This window comes from Microcebus murinus, chromosome 8 (genome assembly GCF_040939455.1).
Source record: "Microcebus murinus isolate Inina chromosome 8, M.murinus_Inina_mat1.0, whole genome shotgun sequence".
Lineage (NCBI taxonomy): Eukaryota > Metazoa > Chordata > Mammalia > Primates > Cheirogaleidae > Microcebus > Microcebus murinus.
The window spans coordinates 98,868,063-98,891,985 of NC_134111.1; the positions used below are offsets into that span (position 1 = coordinate 98,868,063).

The window sequence follows — 23,923 nt, forward strand, 5'->3', positions numbered from 1 at the left end:
TAAGCAAACTAGGAATAGGTGGGAACTACCTTAGTCTGTTTCAAAATATATACTTATGTATATACCGTGTTTCCCTGAAGATAAGACAGGGTCTTATATTTATTTTTCCTTAAGAAGACACCTTAGGGCTTATTTTCAGGGGATGTTTTATTTTTTTTAAGTACGGTACAACAATCTACATTTATTCAAACATAGTTAAGTCGTCTTCTTCTGGAACATCATCATGACTCTCCAAACCCCAAATTCCATCCTGAATTTCTTGCGACTCTATTTCCTTTAGAACCATTGGCCCCATCTCTCATGTTGAGCAATAGAGCTCTCATTAAATGAGCAGGGCTGGCTTATTTATCAGAGATCCAGTGAGCACTGGGTCCAGTCTGCACAGTGGAGCAGAAATGATCTCTCTGGGCTCAGTAGGAGACTGCTTGCAGAAGCTTTTCCCCTCTCCCCTGGTGTTTGTGGGGGATGAGAGAGGCCCACAGTGCTGAGTAAAATGGCAGCCACAGCTTTCCTTCTTCCCCCTGGGACACACAATACCTAAAGCGGAGCGTCCTGCTCCTCACTTCACTGAGGAGAATTTCCCCTCAAAGCCTCAGCTTGTAGCACACACAGGATGGCCAGGACCTGACAGGGGGAGCCGACCTTGTTGGTGGGGCTGCCCGCACCTTTCCAGTGACCTCTGGGATAGTAGCTATCATGATGGGGCAGATGAAAAAGGCTGCTCATCTTCTTTACCGCTCTGCCAGGAAATGCATGGGTTGTGCAGATATGCTGTGTAGCCACGCCCACCACTAGGGCTTATTTTCCGGGTAGGGCTTCTATTGCGCAAATGCTTAGAAATCCGGCTAGGGCTTATTTCATGGGTAGGTCTTATTTTTGGGGAAACATGGTGTAATATATATGTATGTATACACATGTACATCAAATATCATACTGAATGGTGATACTCAATGTTTTTTCCCTAAAATTGGAAACAAAGCAAGGAATTCTACTCTCAACACTTCAACATTGCATTTAGACTCCTAACCAGTACAAAAAGACAAGAAAAAAGAAATAATTGTCAGAAAAGAAACAATAGGCCGGGCGCTGTGGCTCACGCCTGTAATCCTAGCTCTTGGGAGGCCGAGGCGGGCGGATTGCTCAAGGTCAGGAGTTCAAAACCAGCCTGAGCAGGAGCGAGACCCCGTCTCTACTATAAATAGAAAGAAATTAATTGGCCAACTGATATATATATAAAAAATTAGCCGGGCATGGTGGCGCATGCCTGTAGTCCCAGCTACCCGGGAGGCTGAGGCAGAAGGATCACTCGAGCCCAGGAGTTTGAGGTTGCTGTGAGCTAGGCTGACGCCACGGCACTCACTCTAGCCTGGACAACAAAGCGAGACTGTCTCAAAAAAAAAAAAAAAAGAAAAGAAAAGAAAAGAAACAATAAAATAGTCTTTATCTGCTGATGACTTGATTATTTTCTATAAAATCCCAAGAAAATGTATAAATACATTACTAGAACTAAATCATAAATTTAGGAATATCATAAACACATGGTTAATATTGTTCAAACAATTCTATTTCCATATAACACTAACAAGCAATTTATAAAGCAACACTACTTAAAATACCATCAAAAAGAAAAAAATAACTAGGAAAGCATTTAGTGAACAGGATGCATGACTTATATGCTGATCTATAAACAGTGCTAGGCAAAATTAAATGAAACTAAATAAATCAAAACATATACAATGTTAACAGATTGGAAGCTCAATATTGGTAATATGTCATTTCTTCCAAATTTATCTATAAGTTCAGTGCAAACCCAATCAAAATCCAAAAGGCTTTCTTGTAGATATTGACAAATTCATTTGAAAAGATATATGTAAAACCAAAATCCTAGAAAGCCAAGACAATCTTTCCTAATTGACTTCAAGATTTTCTTTGAGTTCTAGTTTTCAAGCCAAAATGATGTCAGCATATGGGTAGACAAATAGGTCAATGGTACAGCATGGAAAGCCCAGAAACAGATTCATGTTTCTATTGTAAATAGCTTTTTGAGTATTTTCATGACTTTGGGATAGGCAAAGATTTCTTAGATAGTACACTAAAGTCATCGGCGCTAAAAGAAAAATAAATGATACATTGGACTTCTTCAAACTTAAAAATGTCTCCCCATCAAAAAACATGGTTAAGAAAAGGAAAGACAAGACATAGACTGTGAGAACATATTTACAATACCCAAATCAGACAAAAACTCCTATCCAGGCCGGGCGCTGTGGCTCACGCCTGTAATCCTAGCTCTTGGGAGGCCGAGGCGGGCGGATTGCTCGAGGTCAGGAGTTCAAAACCAGCCTGAGCGAGACCCCGTCTCTACTATAAATAGAAAGAAATTAATTGGCCAACTGATATATATATATAAAATTAGCCGGGCATGGTGGCGCATGCCTGTAGTCCCAGCTACCCGGGAGGCTGAGGCAGAAGGATCACTCGAGCCCAGGAGTTTGAGGTTGCTGTGAGCTAGGCTGACGCCACGGCACTCACTCTAGCCCGGGCAACAAAGTGAGACTCTGTCTCAAAAAAAAAAAAAAAAAAACTCCTATCCATGTTATATTAAAAAAAAAAAAAAACTTCTACCCATCTATAAGTAAAAGAAAACTTGATGATATAATTGGGCCAAAGATTTGAACAAACATACACACAAACATATACACATATATCTCCAATAAACACATGAAAATGTGCTCGACATCATGAATCATTAAAGAAATGCAAATTAAAACTAAAACAAGATATTATATCATACATACTACAATAGCTGAAATGAGAAAGATCATCTCTAATAGTCTTTGAAAAACAGTTTGGCAGGTTCCATGTTCCAAAATGCTTACACATGCTCCTACACAACAACCCAGCAATTGCACTCCTAGGCATTTACCAAAAAACACGAAAGCATCTTGCCACAAAAAGACTGGTACAATTTTATTCATACTATTCCCAAAATAGGATCAACCTAAATGTCCACCAACAAGAAAATGAATAAACAGATTGTTGTAGGTTCACAAGATGGAATACCACTCAACAATAAAAAAAGAGGACCAAACTTCTCTTCAGTGCAACAACATGGATGATGAGCAAAAAATGGCAGACACAAAAGCATACATTATGTATTATTCCATTTCTGTAAAATCCAATAATAGTATTGACATGATGAAAGAAATGACAGCAATGTTTTCCCTTGAGAGGCTTCCTGGCTGCATGTAGTCACCATGGGGGCTGACAGGCTGGGATGCACTCACTGTCCTGTCCTTTATTTTTCAAATAACACATCAACTTTTAGCCCTGTGTCTCCCTTTCAATTTCCACTGTCTCTTCACAGTCTGCAGGACACACTAATTGCTTTCCTGATCTCTGGGAACATCCTCCACCTACAATAGCAAGTCTCTCCTCTGATTGAAATATTTTATCTACTCGTTGTTCTTTACCATTCTCTTTGTCATTGTGAATCCATTTCCTTTGTTAGCACTTTAGTGGGGCATTAAATAAAAGAGAAGATATGCTGCTCCTCAATCTACAATCTTTAACCAGAAATTTTTTTTACAGAAATTAAAAAACAATAATGTGATATTATTATTCCCTGCGGCATTTGGGTAGTTGGAAGTTCTGATAATTGCCTTCTGGTTTGACAAAGAAAGCTTATGAGTTTTCAGCATTTAGGAATATAGAGATGTTGATTAAAACATTTTCATAGCACTAAAGTTATCAACTAAAAGCCAGAATTACAGACTCAGGCTTAAAACTACGTCCATATGAAGCAGCAGCAATTTCTGAAATTCAAATGCCTAGAAGTATTCACAATATATAATAATGGCACAAAGAAATTTATATTAACACAAAGCAGAACAAGATGTCCCAAGAGATATCACTGATATTTTCATGAAATTCTCAATTTATATCTAATCATATCATTAGTAAGCCACATAATATTACATATGAATTAATTTTATGTTGCAGGATATTTCTCCCTTAACAGCTTGTTTTTATCTTTGTGACATTGTTTTCATCTCTTCGAGATTTATTTTCTCTTAGTTGTTAATTAAGATGCATTCTCAAGGTTGGATTTTAACTTTTATAGCATTGTTTTTTATTTCTCTATGGATGACCTATTAAATCCATCCTGATTTTGTGGGAAGTTAGATTTTTTTATTAAAAAATATTCCAGTTATGTTTAGGTGAAGATATCTTTACAATGCCTTTGATCAGGATGGACAGGAATTTTTCAGTCCTATATATTAGTTTTCATAACCTCCATGCTTTCTTCTATTACATCTTTGTTACGTCAATTGCATTTACTCTGGCCTCTACTCAGGATCACCTATTTTATATATGTTGGTTCTTGACAGCCTATCATTAATATGTAAAATCTTACATCCTCCACAAACATCTCAGAATCTTGATGATCATTTTACATGGTATTCTCTTTCCCTAGGATAGCCAGAGGAGATCTGAACATAGATAGCAGGCCTACCTATGACCATATATTCAGTCACTTCAAAACACATGAGGTGGAGCTTGCCTAGGCAATAAGAAAGATATATCCATGCCTTGTGTTCTTCTGTGACCATAAATGAATCACAAATAAAATGTTTGAAGTAGGTAAAGTTTATTATGTCATAATCTGGTAAACTAGCTCCACATTAAGTTGAGCTTTGATATCTTAGACCCAAACTTTGGGGTACAAGTAGCTGACTGAGTGGTGTTCTATGAGTGGGGAACATTTTCAAGTGTTTCTGTAAGTGCTCCTGTAAGGCAGAGGGGGAGGGGAGAAGCAGAAATCACCAAAGATGATCCTGCTTCTAACTGAGGGAATGGGGTCCCTGGCACCCTGTGGTGTCAGGGTGAATGGCACTGGAAATAAGCTGGGTCAGGAATAGACATACTCCATAAATGTACACTGTCTTGTAGGCAAACACACAATAGAACATAAATCAAAAATAATTTTAATGAATTGATAAATAATTTTAATAAATTGCTTTACTGAAATAATCATTGGCATGGCATTTTATTTCAATTAACATACATTTAAAATATCTAGATCTAAGAACATTAAAACCCACAAGAAATTAGCATCCAGTTAGGACAAATTTGGGAGTAGATGTTTGCTATTTGTTCTCCAACAGTTTTCAGTTTTCTTTATCTTTCCTTTTTTAAGTTTTTTAGTTTGGGTAATTTCACCAATAGGCCCTGTTGGAGATACAGAACAGCAAATCTTCTCTTTGCCTATGAGTATGCCTCCTCTGAGGCCAAGTTCACAGCAAGAGCGAAATGATCACCTGGTTTCCCTGAGCCCTTCAGGCCAAGTCAGTCCTGTAGGAAGGGCAGGGGTTATCCAGCCAACAGAACAGCCACTCGTCACCTGCTAAGTCTATTCCTAAACATCTAAGCCAGGCTCTTAAAGGGTCACACACCATTTATCTTTAACTCACTTTTATTCTTCAAAATTGCTCCTTTTTACATCTAATGTAATGAGGGTAAAGAGATAAGACCCATCAATGGGTATTATTAAGGAGGGAGGATTTATTTATTTCATTTAGTAGCTGTATGAACATAAAAAAATTATAAAACTTTTCATGAGAAGATACATATGTAGGGAAGTTGGGCTACATTAAACATAAAATTAATTTCCAGGGCTTTTTGAAATCTGTATTTATATTTTTTCCTTCAATATTTATTAAGAATTCTGAACAATTTTGTAGAAACCTAGTGTCTGTACCAAGTATGGTGTACAGGGTTCTCAATGAGCCGGAGAAGACATTTAACCTAAAAGTTCTGGAGAAATTGTTCTGCAAAATCAACTTGGAGGAGTACTCTGATTTAATTCCCATTTGTAAAAGCTTCATAAATGGTAATTAGGTTTATTGCTTACCTTTTCAGATCCAGGGCCAATTTTTTTCAACAAGCACATATTGATCTTCTACCATGTGCCACACACTGTGCGGAGCAGTGGGGAGATAGTAGTTAACAAAACACGCATGTCATGAGCCTTCTTAAAGCTTATGGTACAACAACCACCTAGAGGTCTGCTTAACTTGACATTTAGACTCACAAGACAACCAGAGCCACACTGGCATCAGGTTTACTTAGAAGAACATAGAATAAACAACACAGAATCCCAACAGGGCAGCAGCAGTTGCTTCTCTTCAGCAGGAGCCCTTCCAGTGGTCTACACAGCAGTCCACCAAGTTCGCTGCTACCAGCTCAGCAGTGGTTGTAGGATTCACCTTGGCCTAGCACCACATGCCAGTGGGAGGCAGTGTCTCTTCTAACAGCTCCACATCATAGCTTTCAGGGACCACACAATGGATAAGCTGAGTTACAAGAGTTACCACATTGAAGAAAGGCCAAAGTTACGGCTTCCTATCAGGTATTTGTAGTTCATATTTAATCTTTCCCCATCTACCAGTTGTGAGTCTGTTATAAGCCCAGTGTTTGCCCAGTAACAGAGCAGAAAGGCCACAATTTTCAGAGTAAAGAACAAGGAGGTTAACCATGGATCAAATGTGCCTTTAATAAAAGAGAAGTGGGATTTTTTACCCTTTATCCACAAGGGGTGAAACAAGCATTAACCAAACAATCACAAAACTGATTGCTCTGCCAGCAACTATTTTTGGTACTATACAAAACTAACGGTTTGATTCTAGACTTTTTCCTGAGAAGGCATATTTTACTGTTTTATTGGGACACAGTAAAAAGAATGCCCTCCATTTGTGCTTCTACTTGCCTAGAAAACTTTTTGTTCCAACACAGTTTGGTCTCAACCCTGGCCTCCAACTAAGGCTAGAGACATCACAAGAAAAGTGGACACATTCCCTGAGCAGGGTGGGTGCTGTGGGAACAGGAATATAAGTGTGAGAGCATATCTTCAAAACAGAACAAATTGGATGTGGCCAAATCCAGGAGTGCAAAGCAGTGTAGAAGCTGATTCAAGAGAGATAAAGTGGAGAAATATTTTGAATGGTCTGGCAATAAAAGCTAAGGAATTTGAAGTTTATTTAAGAGGCAATAAAGAGAGGTTTATAAGCAAGGAAAAACTTTTAAGCAGGTATATATGGCTTGTTAATTTGTGTCAATAGTAACCTTATCTAGTTAAGAATAAAATTACTTCTTTAGCAAGTCATTCCAATCAGAAGAAGAGATTAAAGGAAACCAAATACGTGGGGACAAATTTCAAGTTAATATTGTATTTGTAACCAGGATGTCCCCAGGTTGTGGATGCCAAGGGAACGGTGTTACCTTTACTGCTCACATCTCAGGGGCTCTGATCCTCTCCCTGGACTACAGGGTCTCCCCTCCCTAGCCCCAGAGCAGCTCCCTATGCTTGGGTGATGGGCACTGAGAGTAACTGCTGTCCAGGGCACTGTCCACCCCCTCACCCACCTCAGTTGCCCCGTTGCCCTCAGAGAGATGCTGCCTCCTCCTGCACCCTGAAGTCCATGCGAGCTGCCCCCTTGTCCTCTGTTATGTTTCTTTGGGAATCGTTCCTCCTCCTTGACCCAGTTAAGCCAAAACCTTCCTCTTTTGTAGCCCCATTACTAAAGCTGTCAGAGTTTTCTCTTTTGTAATCAGCTCTCTGAGACCTAAGACATTCTCCCCCCAAATCCCTGTTTCTTCCTTAGTTTGAACAGGTCAGAAAACACACTTCGCTATTATTAGTTTTTGTGAAATGTGCTTTCCTTGCCATCTGAAAACTTTTTTAGGCGAGTAACATGGCTCACAATGTTTCACTTCTTTAGCCTTAAATATTCAGTGTCTCTTTTCTGTGTGGGAAATGAAGTCTTCCTTGACAGAGTATTCTCTTTTCTGTCCCAGGGGATGGTGGAAGGAAGAATATTGAGTCATGCGGGACCCACTGAGCTCTGAGTGATGCAAGGGCTGGAAATTCCTAAATGTATCATTTCCAGATGTTGTTGCTCTTCTCTGGCAGAGATAACTAACTGCCTTCTCTCTCACACTGACTCTGTCTCTGGCTCTTCAGTGTTCCCAGACAAATCGTATTTTCAAGAAAGTAATGAAGAAGGGAGAGAGGAGGGGCCCAGCTGCCAACATGGTAATAACAACACCCTTCAACATGGTAATAACAACAAGACAGAACTTTCTTAGCTACCAAGAGGAAGAGGGGCCTGAGGTGCTCACTGGAGATTGTGACTCAGGGAAGAATGAGGAAGGACCATGGGGACGGCAGGGCGGGGAGTCTGTCTGAGCTCCCACCCAGGCGTGGGGTCCTGGAGGAGCAGCCATCACAAGACAGTACTGGCCCAATAACCATGAGGAAGGGATGGGAGTGAGTGTGTCAGTAGCCAGATGGAAAGACACTAACTGCCTGGAAGTGATGGTGATGTAGTGAGGTCCCTGCAGGAGAAGATCCCTGTGAAGCTGTGAAGGGCTAAGAACTGTGGCCCATGGTCAATACTAAAGAGAAGGCTCTGGGTGAAATACAAACACCTGTCTTAGTTATCTGAGCCCTCACACAGCACTTCTCACAGCGCATGTGGGGGGGGTGGTTCCCACACCAACCAGTTCTCTAGTTCTCTGCAGATGCCAAGTGTCCTCTGATTTAATTCAGTTCTAACAGAGTTAGTGTAGATGGTGCATGTTAAGGGCTCAGTGTCACAAGACTGTCCCTCACCTCACACACCAGTCACAAGTCTCAGGTTATGACCTGTGCTCCTTACCTACTGGCTATAAATCAAAGGTACCCATGAGCTCCTCTTTGGGTTTGACACTTGGCTAGCACAGCTCACAGGACTCAGGGAGACATTTACACATGTTTGCCAATTTATTATAAAAAGTAAAACTCAAGATGAAGGAAATAGCAGAGGACATAAACAGGTGAAAGACCATACCATGCTCCTGGGTTGGCAGAATCAACATTGTTAAAATGTCTATACTAGCCAAAGTGGTCTACAGAGTCAATGCAATCCCTATTATAATACCATCATCATTTTTCACAGATATAGAAAAAACAATTTTATGCTTCATATGGAACCAGAGAAGAACCTGTATAGCAAAGGTAAATCCTAGGCAATAAAAAGAAAATGGGAGCTATCAATTTACCAGACTTGAAACTATACTACAAGGCTATAGTAATTAAAACAGCATGGGACTGGCACAAGGAGAGGGACATTGACCAGTGGAACAGAACAGAGAACCCAGATATAAAACCATCCTCATAAAGCCACCTAAACTTTGACAAAGCAGACAAAAACATACACTGGGGAAAATAAATGGTGCTGGGAAAGCTGGATAGCCACATGTAGAAGACTGAAACAGGATCCACACCTTTCACCTCTCACAAAAATCAACTTACGCTGGGTAACAGACTTAAACTGAAAGTGTAAAACTATTAGAATTCTAGAGGAAAACGTTGGAAATACTCTTCTAGACATTGGCCTTGGCAAAGAATTTATGAAGAAGACCCCAAAGGCAATCACAGCAACAACAAAGATAAATAAATGGGACCTGATCAAATTAAAAAGCTTCTGCACAGCCAAAGAAACTGTCATGAGTACAAACAGACAACCTACAGAATGGGAGAAAATTTTCGCAAGTTACACATCCGATAAAGGACTGATAGCTAGAATCTATTTAGAACTCAGAAAAATCAGCAAGAAAGAAATCAAACAGCTCTATCAAAAAGTAGGCAAAGGAAATGAACAGAAACTTTCCAAAGGAAGACAGAATAATGGGCAATAAACATATGAAAAAATGCTCAACATCTCTAATCATCAGGGAATGCAAATCAAAACCAAAATGAGTTATCATCAGTGAGAATCAATTTTATCAAAAGTCTCAAAACAACAAAGGCTGGCATAAATGTAGAGAGAAAGGAATACTTATACACTGTTAGTAGGACTGAACACTAATACAACCTATATGAAAAGTTGTATGGAGATACCTCAAAGAACTAAAAGTAGACCTAACATTTGATCCAGCAATCCCACTATTGGGTATTAACCCAAAGAAAAAAGTAATTTGTTAAAAAGACCAGTGCACCCTAATGTTTATTGCAGTACAATTCACAATGACAAAGATGTGGAACCAACCCATGTGCCCGTCTATACCTGAGTGTAATAATAAAATGTGATATATGTATACCATGGAGTACTACTCAGCCAAAAAAAAATGGTGAACTAATACCTTTTGTAAACAACTCAATGGAAAGCAAGCAGGTGAGAGAGGGCAGGAAGTTAGGTATAAATTCAAAAATAGCAGGTACAATGTATGCTGTAGAGGTGAGGGGCACACTTACAACTTTAACTCAAACCATGAAAAAGCAATTCATGTACCCAAAACATTTGTACCCCTGTAATATTCTAAATTAAAAAAAAAAAAAAAGGACATCTCTCTTTGGAGGCTGTATCAGTTACCTATTCCTGTGTCATTTAATGAACCATCCCAAAACTTGGTGGCTTAAAACAATCATTATATTATTTGCCATGTTGATTTATTCAGACTTTAAAATATCTCCAACCTGTTCATTTATCTCCATCCCCAGCATGATACCCCAGTCCACATCCCCATCACTCTCACTGAAGTGAGAGGGACAGTCACCGGCCTGGCCTTGTCCTTCAATCTTGCTACCCTCAAGTCCATTCTCTGCACTTTAGCTGAATGGACCATTTAAAAAATGGAAGCCAGTTCATACAGCTTTCCTGTTTAAACCCAGTGCCTGTTTGTGCACCCGGCATTAGGTCAGCGCTGCTTGCTGTGCATATGGAAGGACACCTGCCGTGCACCACACATGCCCGTCACTTGCCTCTCACCCTCTCGTGCCCCATTCCCACCACACCAGACTCCGTTAGTCACTTGAACTTGCCAAGTACTCTCTCTTACATCCTGGCCATTAAATATCCTTTTGGAAAACAGTTTTGTGTAATCTTCTAAACTTGAAAATACACATGCCCTAGAACTCAACAATTAAACTCCTCACCAGAAACCCACAGAAATATGTATTATGTTCACCAAAGCATATAGAAAAGCATTTTCATAGCAGCATTGTTTGTAAAAGCCAAACACTTGAAATAGCACCAATGGATAAATACTTCATGGCCTTTATCTATAATGAAATACTTTACAGCAGTGAAAATAATTATAGAAAATGAACATAGATGACTTTTACAAGCACATTGAATTATATATATATACACATATATATAAATTGGGGGGAATTTGACTTCTTCTGGGGAAATATGTATTCACACATATATACAAATATATATATAGATAGTGAAAGAGAAAGACAAGAAGAGAAAGAGAAGATCGCATGATTCCATTTATATAAATTACATAACAGCCAAAATTAATCCAGGTATTGTGATGTAAGATTGTTGTTGACTTTGAGCCAGGCTATAGGGACAATTAGTGGGAGGTGTCACTAGAAGGCTTCTGAGGTGTTAGGGTAATCTTGTTTCTTGACCAAAGTGATATGCTTAATTTGTGATCGTTCAAAAGCAACTTTTTTTCTCTGGATGTTATTCTGCAATTAGAGTTTTATTTTAAAATATTATTTTATTTGTTTATTTAGAGACAGGGTCTTGCTCTATCACCTAGGCTGGAGTATAGTGGCACAACCAGAGCTCACTGCATCTTTCAATTCCAGGATGAAGTGATCCTGCCACCTCAGCCACATGCCTAGCTAATTTTTTGTATTTTTTGTAGAGGTGGGGTCTCCCTATGTTCTCCACATTGGTCTTAAACTGCCCTCAAGAGATTCTATAATTATTATTTTTCAAAAAGGAAAAAAAATTAGTCATCAAAGGATAAGAAAAATAGGTGAAGGGAGAGGTTAAAAAACAAATACAGTCAAAAGAGCATGAAGGAAGGGATAAAGTGGAAAAATAGAAAGAAAAGGAGGGTGGGGAAGAAAACTTTCTCCCCAGCAGTGAAAGTAAGGGAGAGGAAGTTATCGATGGCAGAGAAGGGCCCACTAGGGAAACGAATAAAAATGCTTTGTTCCTTACAATTTGTCCCAGGAGCAGAGCTACCCAGCCAAGGACTCCAAATAATTCCTTTCCTGTGTGTCTGATGGATATAAAGAAGAAGCCACTTTTTAACTCAGAAGATGAGCAGCAAGCCCAAGCAAGAACTAATCATAACCAGGCATCTGACATAATAGGTAAGGCTGACTGGACGAGTTTGCAGCTGTGAATCACAGGTTACCAGGTAAGGGCTCAGGCACTTAATCGGAGCCCATCGGGGCAGTCCAGGTAGCCTGGGATGGAGACAGGAAGGGGAGGGGCCAGCACCTCAAGCAGTGAGCTTCAGCTTAACAGAAGAAAGTCCCTAGGATTTGGGAAAATTGCAAAAGACAGAAATGGAGGTTGTAAGTGTTGATGTGAGAGAGGCATGTATAAGGGAAGAGGGGAAAGCATAGGGGAGGAGGTAAAGAAAGGGAACAAATGAGGGAGCCAAGATATTCACAAGAGGAGATAGAGTAAGAAACACAAGACGGAGAGGTATAAAAGAGACACCACTGCCAGAGACAGGCAGAAGCAGGGGAGATGGACAGAACTAAGAGAAAGTTAATAAATAAAATGAGAGTGAAAGAAAAGTAGAATGAGGGTGGGAGTGAGAACAGTGCCAGTGGATGGGCAAAGCTGCCCTCTGCGTATAAATTTTGTCAGATTCTGGTTAAAGACCTGAAACAACCTCCATGTCACATTCACTCAAGAAATAGACCAAGTCCTTCAGTTAACTTCACTTCCCAGATCTTCCTAGTGCTTTTTATTTTTTCTTTTCATATATATATATATATATATATATAGAGAGAGAGAGAGAGAGAGAGAGAGAGAGAGAGAGAGACTGTGTCTCTATGTATCACCCAGGTGGAATGCAGTGGAATCACAGCTCCCTGCAACTTCAAATTCCTGAGCTCAAATGATCTTCCTGTCTCAGCCTCCCGAGTAGCTGGGACTACAGGTGTGCACGACCATGCCTTGCTAATTTTTACTTTTTTATAGAGAAAGTTTCTCCCTGTGTTGCCCAAGCTGGACATAAACTCCCTACCTCAAGGGATCTTCCGACCTGGGCTTTCCAAAGTACTGGCATTACTGGTGTGAGCCACTACACCTCACCCCTACTGCACTTGTTTTGGGAATTTCTGCTGTGTGGACCCCTTGGTCACGCCATGAGGCTCTTAATGGATTTCGCTCTTTTGGACAGTCATCACCAATGAGGACTCTGAAAAATGCAACGACGGAGACGAGCCCCTGGGAGCCCCCCTCTCCGCACTGGAAAGTGAGCCTGATGAGGAAGGTTGGGGGAGCAAGGCTCGGGCTGCGGGAATCTGAACTATGAGTTGCTGTTTCCTGATGCACTTTATTCTGAGCCCTTTCTGTACAATAGATCCAGTTTATCCTGGAATCTCATTCTCTGCACTTATTTAGCTTGACCCATTTTGGGAAGTGATTAGGGCAAAATATTGTCATAAATTTATTTTTGAGGATTAGGCTTATTAATTGATGGATTCTATTAATCAATATATGCACCCATACATTTATTATATAGTAGAAATAGGCAAGCAAAGTGGTGAGTTTTTATGTTAAAAAAACTGACTACTTACTATGCCTCTAAAGTGTTAGATTTATGCCAGGATTTCTATAGAGAACAGAAAGCCAATATCCCTGTATTGAAAGATCATATTGTCATCTGATCAGAAACTGTGAACAATGTCAAAAGATAATTCATCAAATGTCTAGTGTTAGCAGAAAGAAAGACTTGAGATAAAGTATTTTCATATGTGAAGTATTATTCCTAAAAGAGTTTGTTAGCAAGTCATGGCATATATAGTAGTGATTTTTCAAAAGACCTTTGAAAATTATATGTTTTTTCTTTACAATAACCTTAAAGAGTGAGCAGGATAGGCAGTGTTGACCTTGGTGCCTAGATAAGAAAACACAGTCACATAAATGTTTCAAGGTCATCTACAAAGACTCATGGAAATTAAAGGAAAGACAAGACTAGCATCCAGGATTCTCAGTTTTTTCCCTTGTAAAATGATAGATAGAAACAATTATCAAAATGTTGTATTACCTTAATTCTGTATGCAGCATGAGTTGCCATATGATTTATAGCTCTTTAGCATACAAATTGGTGATTTGTTTTCCTCTTTTACTTTCTAGATCCAGAGAAATATTAGAAACATGCCACTTTAGGGAAAACACTAGGGAAAGACCTAAAATAAATACAAATGTTGCCTCATCTTGATGTTACAAAAGAACAATGTGTTAAATACATTCATTCTAAGTGCTCACTGTATCTTCCTTCAAAGTAAAATATAAATTTGCTTCATTTTCTAGACAGTGCACACTCTAACTTTTATCTTGGTGTAAGCAAACTGCTCTAAAATGTGGTCCTCAGATGTGTCTATGGCTCAAACACAAAAGAAGGTGATTTCTCAGCCTTGTAAGCAGTTCAGGGAGGCACCTGGATGGCTGGGGGTAGAAGAAGCTCAAAACCTTCAAAACAAGATCTTCAAGGTCTCCTTGTACAGAAAACAGAGGCAGAGATGAAGGAAATGTGGAATGACAGGAGAAGGGGTGAGAAGTAACAGAGAGCAGTGCAGGAAAGCAAAGGTCAGCAAAGCAAAGTTGACCCTTGCCAGTGAATTTTCTCTGCCTGTGGGGACAGGAATGGAGCATCAGTCACCTACAAGGCAGGTAACTTAGAAGGGAAGACCAGCTTGACCTGGGTGCAGTCCAAGACTTGCATGGAATTTCAAGGTTTTTCCAAGTTTTCATATTAGGAAATTCCCTTGGTCGCACACTGAGATGCCTAAGGAATTCTATTCTTTTGTGCAGTGATCAAGGAATATGGATCTTCAAAATCACCTGAGAGAGAGGAAACCCAAGAAGCTACTTGCTCACAACCCCAGAATACGCCAGGTAAGAATATTAGAGTTGCAGCCCCTCCTGCACAGGCTATCTAAAATCCAAATACAGAGCTCTGTTTACCTGATGAATTGTACTCTGAACATTCTCCATATGCCTTGCTTCTGTAACGTCCAGGGTATCACTTTCTTCATTTAGCCTCACTGGCCCTATTGGGAAATGGAAGGTGTCAGGAAGGCATTATAAACTATTCTTTGATTAGATGGGTCCAATTGAATCATACATTGAAAATCTAGCAAAATCATGTGAGTAAAATGACAATCTGTTTAACTACACACTATCATGTATATTAATGCTAAAAAGCTGGAATAATGTTCTTATTCTCTACCCCCACCCTTTATATCTCATGGAGCACTGTCAGCACAGGATTCCTCTATCTTTCTGTCCATCAATAGAGCATCTTTGTAATCTAAATCCTGTCTACAATGTAAGTAGTCAGAAGGTTTATAATCCTTTTAATTATAATTTAATGGATTTATTTTCCTTTTCTTTCCAGATCCTGTGAATATTGGAAACACATCTACTTGTTGTATCCGCAAAAGGAAAAGACCACTCAGGGCCCAGATTGTTCAATGCCCCAACTGCAGTACAGGTTTATTCTTCACTCACATAAATAGAATAAAAGAGTTCCTGAGGCGAGGTTAGGGGCTGGTGGTCACAAGTTTAGGAAGCCTTCAAAGAATAATTTGTGCTGGTATTTAATTAGCGATGGGGAAAAAAATGACTTCAGATCAACTACACCCAAACCCATATTATAGTTAAATAGTTGGCTTACATTGTGATTTTTCATAAAGGAGGAAAGATAATTTGGTATAAAGGACAGAAAGCCAAGACAAAGAAGAAATGATCCAGGGGATGAAATTTTCTCAACTTTAGGCTCAAGTAATAGTCAGGGGTAAGAAATAAAATGAGAGTAAAGGAAAAGTAGAATAAGAGTTGGGGTGAGAACAGTGCCAGTAGATGGGCAAAGCTGCCCTCCGTGTGTAAATTTTATCAGCTTTTGGTTAAAGACCTAGAATACCCTGCAGGTCATATTCATTCAAGGAAGAGAACAGGGTCTTCAATTAACTTTGCTCCCCAAGTCTTCCTAGTGATATTTTTTCTTTTGAGACTGGGTCTCCCTCTATTACCAAGGCTTTTTGTGCAGAGGCGATCATAGCTCACTGTAACCTCAAACTCCTGGGCTCAGATGATCCTCCCACCTCAGCCTCAACTTCTTGAGTAGCTAGAAATATAGGCATGCACCACCACACCCAGCTAATTTTTACATTTTTTGCAGAGACAGAGTCTTCCCTATGTTGCCCAGGCTGGTCTCAAGCCCCTGGCTTCAAGGAAGCCTCCTGCCTGGGCCTCCCAAAGTGCTGGAATTACAAGCAAGGGCTACCACACCCGGCCCCTAGTGCTCTTATTATGGGAATTCCTGTTATGTGGACTCCTTGGTCATACTCTGAGACTCTGAATGGGTTTTGCTCCTTTGCACAGTCATCACCAATGAGGACTCTGAAGAATCCAACGACGGAGACGAGCCCCTGGGAGCCCCCCTGTCAGCACTGGAAAGTGAGCCTGATGAGGAAGGTTGGGGGAGCAAGGCTCGGGCTGCGGGAATCTGAACTATGAGTTGCTATTTCCTGATGCACTTTATTCTGAGCCCTTTCGATATAATGAATCCAGTATATCCTGGAATCTCATTCTCTGCACTTATTTAACTTGACCCTTCTGGGAAATGCAAAGAGGCAAAAATTTGTTACAAATTTGTTTTTGAGGATTAAGCATATTAATTGATGGATTCTGTTAATCAATATATATACCCATACATTGATTATATAGTAGAAATAGGCTAGCAAAGTGGTGAGTTAAAAAAAAAACTGGTTAGTTACTATGCTTCTAAGGAGTTAGATTTATACCATGATTTCTATAGAGAACAAAAAGCTAAATACTCCTCATTAGAAGATCATGTTGTCACCTGATCACAAACTGAATAGTGTGAAAAGACAATTCATCCAAATATCTGGTGTTAGCAGAAAGAAAGACTTGAGATAAAGTATTCTCACACATGAAGTATTGTTCCTCTTTTACGAACAAGTCATGGCATATATAGTAGTGATTTTTCAATACACCTTTGCAAATAGTATATTTTCTCTTTACAGTAACCTCAAAGGGTAGGCAGGATAGACAGTGTTGTCCTTGCTGCCTAGATAAGAAAACACAATCACATAAATGTTTCAAGGTCATCTACAAAGACTCATGGAAATTAAAGGAAAGACAAGACTAGCATCCAGGATTCTCAGTTTTTTCCTTTGTAAAATGAGAGAGACAAACAATATCAAAATGTTGTAATATCTCAATCCTATTTGCAACATGAGTTACTGTATGATTTATACCCCTTAAGCATATAAATTGGTGATTTGTTTCCCTTTTTACTTTCTAGATCCAGAGAATATTAGAAACATGCCACTTTAGGGAAAGCACACTAGGAAAAAACATAGGAACAAACACAAATGTTGCCTCATCTTGATGTTACAAAAGAACAATGTGTTAAATACATTCATTCTAAGTGCTCACTGTATCTTCCTTCAAAGTAAAATATAAATTTGCTTCATTTTCTAGACAGTGCACACTCTAACTTTTATCTTGGTGTAAGCAAACTGCTCTGAAATGTGGTCCTCAAATGTGTCTATGGCTCAAACACAAAAGAAGGTGATTTCTCAGCCTTGTAAGCAGTTCAGGGAGGCACCTGGATGGCTGGGGGTAGAAGCAGCTCAACACCTTCAGCACAAGGTCTTCAAAGTCTCCTTGTGCAGAAAACAGAGGCAGAGATGAAGGAAAGGTGGAATGACAGGAGAAGGGGTGAGAAGTAACAGAGAGCAGTGCAGGAAAGCAAAGGTCAGCAAAGTTGCCCTTTGCCAGTGAATTTTCTCTGCCTGTGGGGACAGGAATGGAGCATCACTCACCTACAAGGCAGGTAACTTAGAAGAGAAGACCAGCTTGACCTGGGTGCAGTCCAAGACTTGCATGGAATTTCAAGGTTTTTCCAAATTTTATTATTGGGGAATGTCTTTTCACACTATTCACACATTGAGACCTCTAAATAATCCTATTCTTTTGTGCAGTGTCCTATATCGATTACCTTCTCAAATCAATTGAGGGACAGGACACCCAAGCAAGCACTTGCTCAGGACCCCAGAATGCACCAGGTAAGAATACTGGAGTTGCAATTCCTGGACTAAAAAATCACAGAGCTCTGTTTTCCCGATGAATTATAAACTTATAGGGCACCATTTTGTGCATTTAACCTCACTAGCCCTATTGGGAAATGGTAGGTGTCAGGAGGGCATTATAAACCATTGTTTAATTGGATCGAACTAATTAAATTATATATTGATAATATAACAAAAATATTTTAGTAAAATTACAGTATTTTTTCCTGCACACTATTATATTTAATAATTCTTAAGAGTTGGAATAATGTACTTATTCTCTACCACCACACTTTATATTTGATAGAGCACTGTAAGTACAGTATTCCTCTATCGATTGCTAATATTGTCATTAGAAAAAAGCTTTGAAAATCTCCAAAAAATAATTTCTGCTGCTATTTAATTATTTATGAGAAAAATGACTTCAGGTCAACTACACCAAAACCAAAATTATAGTTATTTAGCTTACCTGTGACTTTTCATAAAAGAAGAAATATTATGTGGTGCAAGAAGACAGAGAGCCAAAACAAAGTAGAGATGAACACTGGAGATGAATTTTTTTTCTTCCTTATAGTTCATCATATTATGGGGATACAAATATTGTTAGGGTTACAAATATTGCCCCTGCCCCCCTCCCTTCCCACGACATGCCAGAGATCCAAGTGTGTCCAATCCTCACCGCACACATTACGTAGATATATGCCCTCTCCTCATCCCCCCTCCCGCCTGCCCACCACCAGATAAAAAGTGTTTTTTTGTTGTTTGTTTGTTTTTTGACATTTTGGTTACATTTTATATCTTTGCATCTCCCTAAGAAGAGTTAGAATTTTGCCCTTCCCCTCTAAAATGCTCGCCACATCCCTAAGATTAGGTCTCTCCCCAGCCCCCCAATCCCTGGTGAACATTACCACCATTTGAGAACCATAGTTTTAATTAGTCAGTACCAATTTGATGGCGAGTAGATGTAGAGCCCATTTTGCATGTCTTGTGTCGCCTCACTTTGGATAACGGGCTTGAGCTTGATTCAGGATAGCATAAATGGTGCTAGCTCACTGTCATTTCTTAGAATTGAGTAATATTCCATTGTGAGCATATACCACATTTTAATTATTCACTCATGAATTGATGGGTACTTGGGTTGTTTCCATGACTGTGCAATAGTGAATTGTGCTGCTATGAACATTCAGGTGCAGATGTCTTTATAATAGAATGTATTATGCTCTTTGGGGTAGATGCCCAACAATGCTATTCCAGGGTTGAATGGTATTTCTATTTCTAGCTGTTTGAGGTATCTCCAAATTCTTTTCCACAAAGGTTGCACTAATTTGCAGTCCCACCAGCAGTGTAGGAGTGTTCCTGTCTCTCCGCATCCTCACCAGCATTTGTTGTTTTGGGATTTCTTGATATAGGCCATTCTAATTGGGTTAGGTGATATCTCATTGTGGTTTTGATTTGCATTTCTCTAATAATTAGAGAAGTTGAGCATTTCTTTATATGTATGCAGGCCATTATTCTGTCTTCTTTGGAGAAGTTTCTGTTCATTTCCGTCGCCCATTTCTCAATGGGATTATTTGATTTTTTCTTATTAATTCTTTTAAGTTCTAGATAGATTCTTGTTATTAGGCCTTTATCAGAGGTGTAGAGAGCAAATATTTTCTCCCACTCTGTGGGTTGTCTACTTGCTCTATTGATGGGTTTCCTTGGCTGTGCAGAAACTTTTTAATTTGATCAGATCCCATTTGTTTATTTTTCATGCTGCAGTGATTGCCTTGGGGGTCTTCCTCAAAAATTCTTTGCCTAGACCAATGTCTGATAGGGTTTTCCCAACATCTTCTTCTAGGATTCTTAAGGTTTCATGCCTTAAGTTTAAGTCTGTTATCCATCTTGAGTGAATTTTTGTGAGAGGTGAGAGATAGGGATCCTGATTTGCTCTTCTGCATGTAGCTATCCAATTTTCCCAGCACCATTTATTGAAGAGAGATTCTTTTCCACATTGTATATTTTTGTCAGCTTTATCAAAATTAGATTACCGTATACTGATGGTTTAATCTCTGATATCTCAGATCTATTCCAGATATCCATGCTTCTGTTTTTGTGCCATTACCAGGCTGATTTAACTGTTATTGCTTTATAGTACAGTTTGAAGTCAGGAAGAGTGAAGCCTTCCAGTTTGTTCTTTTTATTTAAGATTGCTTTGGCTATACGAGTATTTTCTGGTTCCATACGAAGTGAAGAATTATTTTTTCTAGATCTGTAAAGAATGCTGATGGTATTTTAATGGGGATTGCATTGATTCTGTAGATCACTTTAGGTGATCTTGACATTTTAACTATATTGATTCTACCTATCCATGAACAAGGTAGATTTTTCCATCTGTTTATTTTTTTTTTATTTTAGCGTATTATGGGGGTACAAGTGTTAAGGTTACATATTTTTCCATGCCTCCCTCCCCCCTCGAGTAAGAACTTCAAGAGTGTCCATCCCCCAAACGTTACATTCCATCTGTTTAAATGTTCTGCAATTTCTTTTTTTAGGGTTTTTTAGTTCTCCTTGTATACATCTGTTGTATCTTTCATTAGGTATATTCCTAGATGTTTATTTTTCTTTGGGGCTATAGTAAAGGGTATTGTGTTTTTGATTTGAGTTTCTGCTTGATGGTTCTTGGCATATATGAATGCTTCTGATTTGTGTATATTGATTTTATAACCTGAAACTTTCTTTGCTTATTTTCTGTTTGGAGGATCAATCAAGATCATTCAATGGAGTGTTGAAGTCCCCTACTGCTATGGCAGTGTCAGGTAACAAGGTGTTTAGATTAGACAAGTTTTGCTTTAAGTAATTAGGTGCTCCTATATTGGGTGCATAGATATTAAGAATTGTTAAATCTTCTTTTTGGATCTTCCTTTCACCATTATATAATGGCCATCTTTATCCTTTTTTACTTTTGCTATTTTAAAGCTTATATTATCTGCAAATAGTATAGTTAACCGAACTTTCTTTTGACTCCCATTTGACTGGATAATAGTTTTCCATCCCTTGACCTTCAGCCAGTAGGCATCTTTGTGGGTTAGATGTGTTTCCTGTGGACAGCAGATACTAAGCTTGTGAATTTTTATCTACTGCCAGTCTGTGTCTCTTCGGAGGACAGTTTAAGCCATTTACATTTATTGAAAGGATTGAAATTGAAGGAAGATTACCATTCATATTGTTGGGTGGAGTCTTGTTGCTTTGTTTTACTCCTGGAGCCATCATGTAGTTCGAGATCTAAAGTCTAATTCTTTGACAATTTTACTTGGAAGAGTGTCTACTGCCCTGTTTGGTTAGAAATGCGGGTCTGAGAACTTCCTGTAGGGATGGTCTGGTCTTTGCAAATTCTTTCAGTGATTGTTTGTCTGAGAAGGACTTTATTTCTCCCTCATAGATGAAACTTAATTTTGCCAGGTAAAGAATTCTAGGTTGAGCTTTGTTCTGTTTTAGAAGATTAAGGATAGGCACCCACTCCCTCCTGGCTTGTAAGGTTTCAGATGAGAATTCTGCTGTTAGTCTGATAGGTTTACCTTTATAGGTCATTTGCTGCTTTTGTCTTGCTGCACGGAGAATTGTTTCTTTCACGTTTACTTTGGTCAGCCTAAAAACCACATGGCCAGGTGATTGCCTTTTCACATTGAGTCTCCCAGGAGTTCTGTGTGCTTCTTGTATTTGGATATCAAGATTTCTGGCCAGCCTGGCATATTTTCCTCCAGTATTCCGTGAAATAAGTTTTCCAGCCCTTGTGAGCGTTCCTCTCCCCCTCCCTTCTGGAATCCCAATCACTCTGAGATTCGGCTTTTTAACATAAACCCACACTTCCTGTAAACTTTGGTCTTATCTCTTGTTTCTGTGTTTCCTTTCTTCCTCTGATTTGCTTAGAGCATAGGCATAATCTTCAAGTTCTGAGATTCTTTCCTCTGCATGGTACATCCTGTTCTTCAGGCTTTCCACTGAATTCTAAAAATCCTTGATTGTTTCCTTCATTGCCAGAATTTCCGTTTGGTTTTTCTTGATAGTCTCAATTTCTTTGGAGAATCTTTCATTCATTTCCTGTATTGTTCTTATGGTTTATCTTATGTTGTGATTCTATTTTCTCTTCAATTCCATTTAGTTTTGTAGCAATCCATATTTGGAAATATTCCTCTGTCAGTTTACTCATATCATGTAAGTTGGTGTCAGATGATGGAGAATGAGTATTTTGCTTTGGAGGTGACTTTTCTCTCTGCTCCTTCATGTTTCCTGTAAACTTTCGCTGGTTCTTTCTCATCTGGGCGCTTTATTGAGGATTGGAGGTGCAGGGACTGGATAATGAGCTAGAATCTGGAATTTTGGAGGGATGATCCTTGGCAGATCTGTGCACATGTGCTATGGACCTGTACTGTCTTAGAGGAGTCTGAGCCTGTTGAGTTATCTTTGACCTGTTGTCTTCACCATCTTTTAATAGAGATTAGTGAGATTGGAACCGTTGCTTAGACTCCCCGGAGTTAAATCCCTCTTGTGAGCATGATTCCCCTATCAACTACTTGTATGAAGAGAGAGGCACTCTGATGAGCTATGAGGTTATTCACTCTTTTTGTTGCTTGTGGTTTGCGAGGGGAGGTCAGTTATCCAGCTTTTCCAATACCTATGTAATGAGCTCTAAACCCTTAAATGTGGTAAACAGGACCCTCAGCTTTTGGTGAGTGCTGTGCCTCTCCCAGGGGATCCTTGGGCCCTGTTACTTATTTAGTTGGGGTGAGATAAGCAACAGATCAGCAAGCTTAAGAGATTGTACTTCAGAGGTTGTTTGATCTGTGGCTAGAGGGGAGCTACTAAAAGTTATCCAAAGATCATTTGCTGCATATATGTGGCAGCTCCTCTTGGAAAGTGTCTTTTGGTGCAATTGTTAGGGATTCTTGTTGAGATTCTCCTTCTTAGAACTCAAGTCTATAATTTGGCAACTGCCTGGATACCAAGGATAAGCCCTTGTATTCTGCTCTTAACAGATGATCCAAACTTACTCACTGTAGTAGGGCATCCACTCTTTTTACTCCATCCCTCCAAGGATGGAGTTTCTCTGGATGGTGTGAAATAAAAGGATCAGGTCTGTTGAAGAGGCCCTGCCCAGGGGCACTGAGGGACACAGAACAGAGAGCGACCTGTTTGGCAACTCTGCTCCTGCATACGAGGGGTCAGGCCCTATGCTACGGGATACCAGTGGTCTGGTCGCAGACAAGGACCTTCTGCAATCCAGGTGGGCCTTAGTCCTAAAAGCGGACTCTCTCATTACTGCATGTTTCCAGGGCTGGGGCCTGATCCTTTGGCTGAAGACCCTGTCTTCCAGGTCACCTCCAGGATATGGGCTCGTATCTCAGCTTGGGTATCAGTCTAGAGAGGCTGTTACTAAACCCTTTCAGGGAGGGGTCTGGGCCTTTGGTGAAAAACAGGCCAGCAATGGATACTAAGCAGTAGGAGATAGAAGACTAGCCTCTGGTTTCAGCTCGAATAATGGTTTGTTTCACTACTCTGCCCGGGGGTAGAGTCTGTAGTTTTGGAGAGAAGCATCTATCTCAAAACCCCAGAATGTGCTGGGGGTACAGTTGTCCCACGTCAGAGTTGGAAAATCACTCTCTTTGCTATTTCCACCCTGTTAGGGTGGGTTCTATTCATTAGGAGCAAAGCATAGGAGGTGGGTGGGATGGGGAACTGCCTGACCTCACCAGGGGACACCACCTGGGGAGCAACTCTCTCCCTCTTCCCTCCCCTCTCTGGTGGGACTTGAGA

The 23,923-nt window shown here is 39.7% G+C and overlaps 1 protein-coding gene across 1 annotated transcript in view; it reads left to right on the forward strand.

The window, feature by feature from the left end:
• The window catches only part of LOC105862812 (uncharacterized), a 121,097-nt gene that overhangs the window by 48,973 nt on the left and 48,201 nt on the right, over nt 1-23,923 (forward strand). Inside the window, exons 17-22 of the mRNA XM_076005400.1 lie at nt 12,018-12,160; nt 13,207-13,281; nt 14,844-14,927; nt 15,430-15,525; nt 16,416-16,490; nt 18,044-18,127. Of these exons, the coding sequence (XP_075861515.1) occupies nt 12,018-12,160; nt 13,207-13,281; nt 14,844-14,927; nt 15,430-15,525; nt 16,416-16,490; nt 18,044-18,127 (557 nt within the window). The remainder of the gene's footprint in view (nt 1-12,017; nt 12,161-13,206; nt 13,282-14,843; nt 14,928-15,429; nt 15,526-16,415; nt 16,491-18,043; nt 18,128-23,923) is intronic.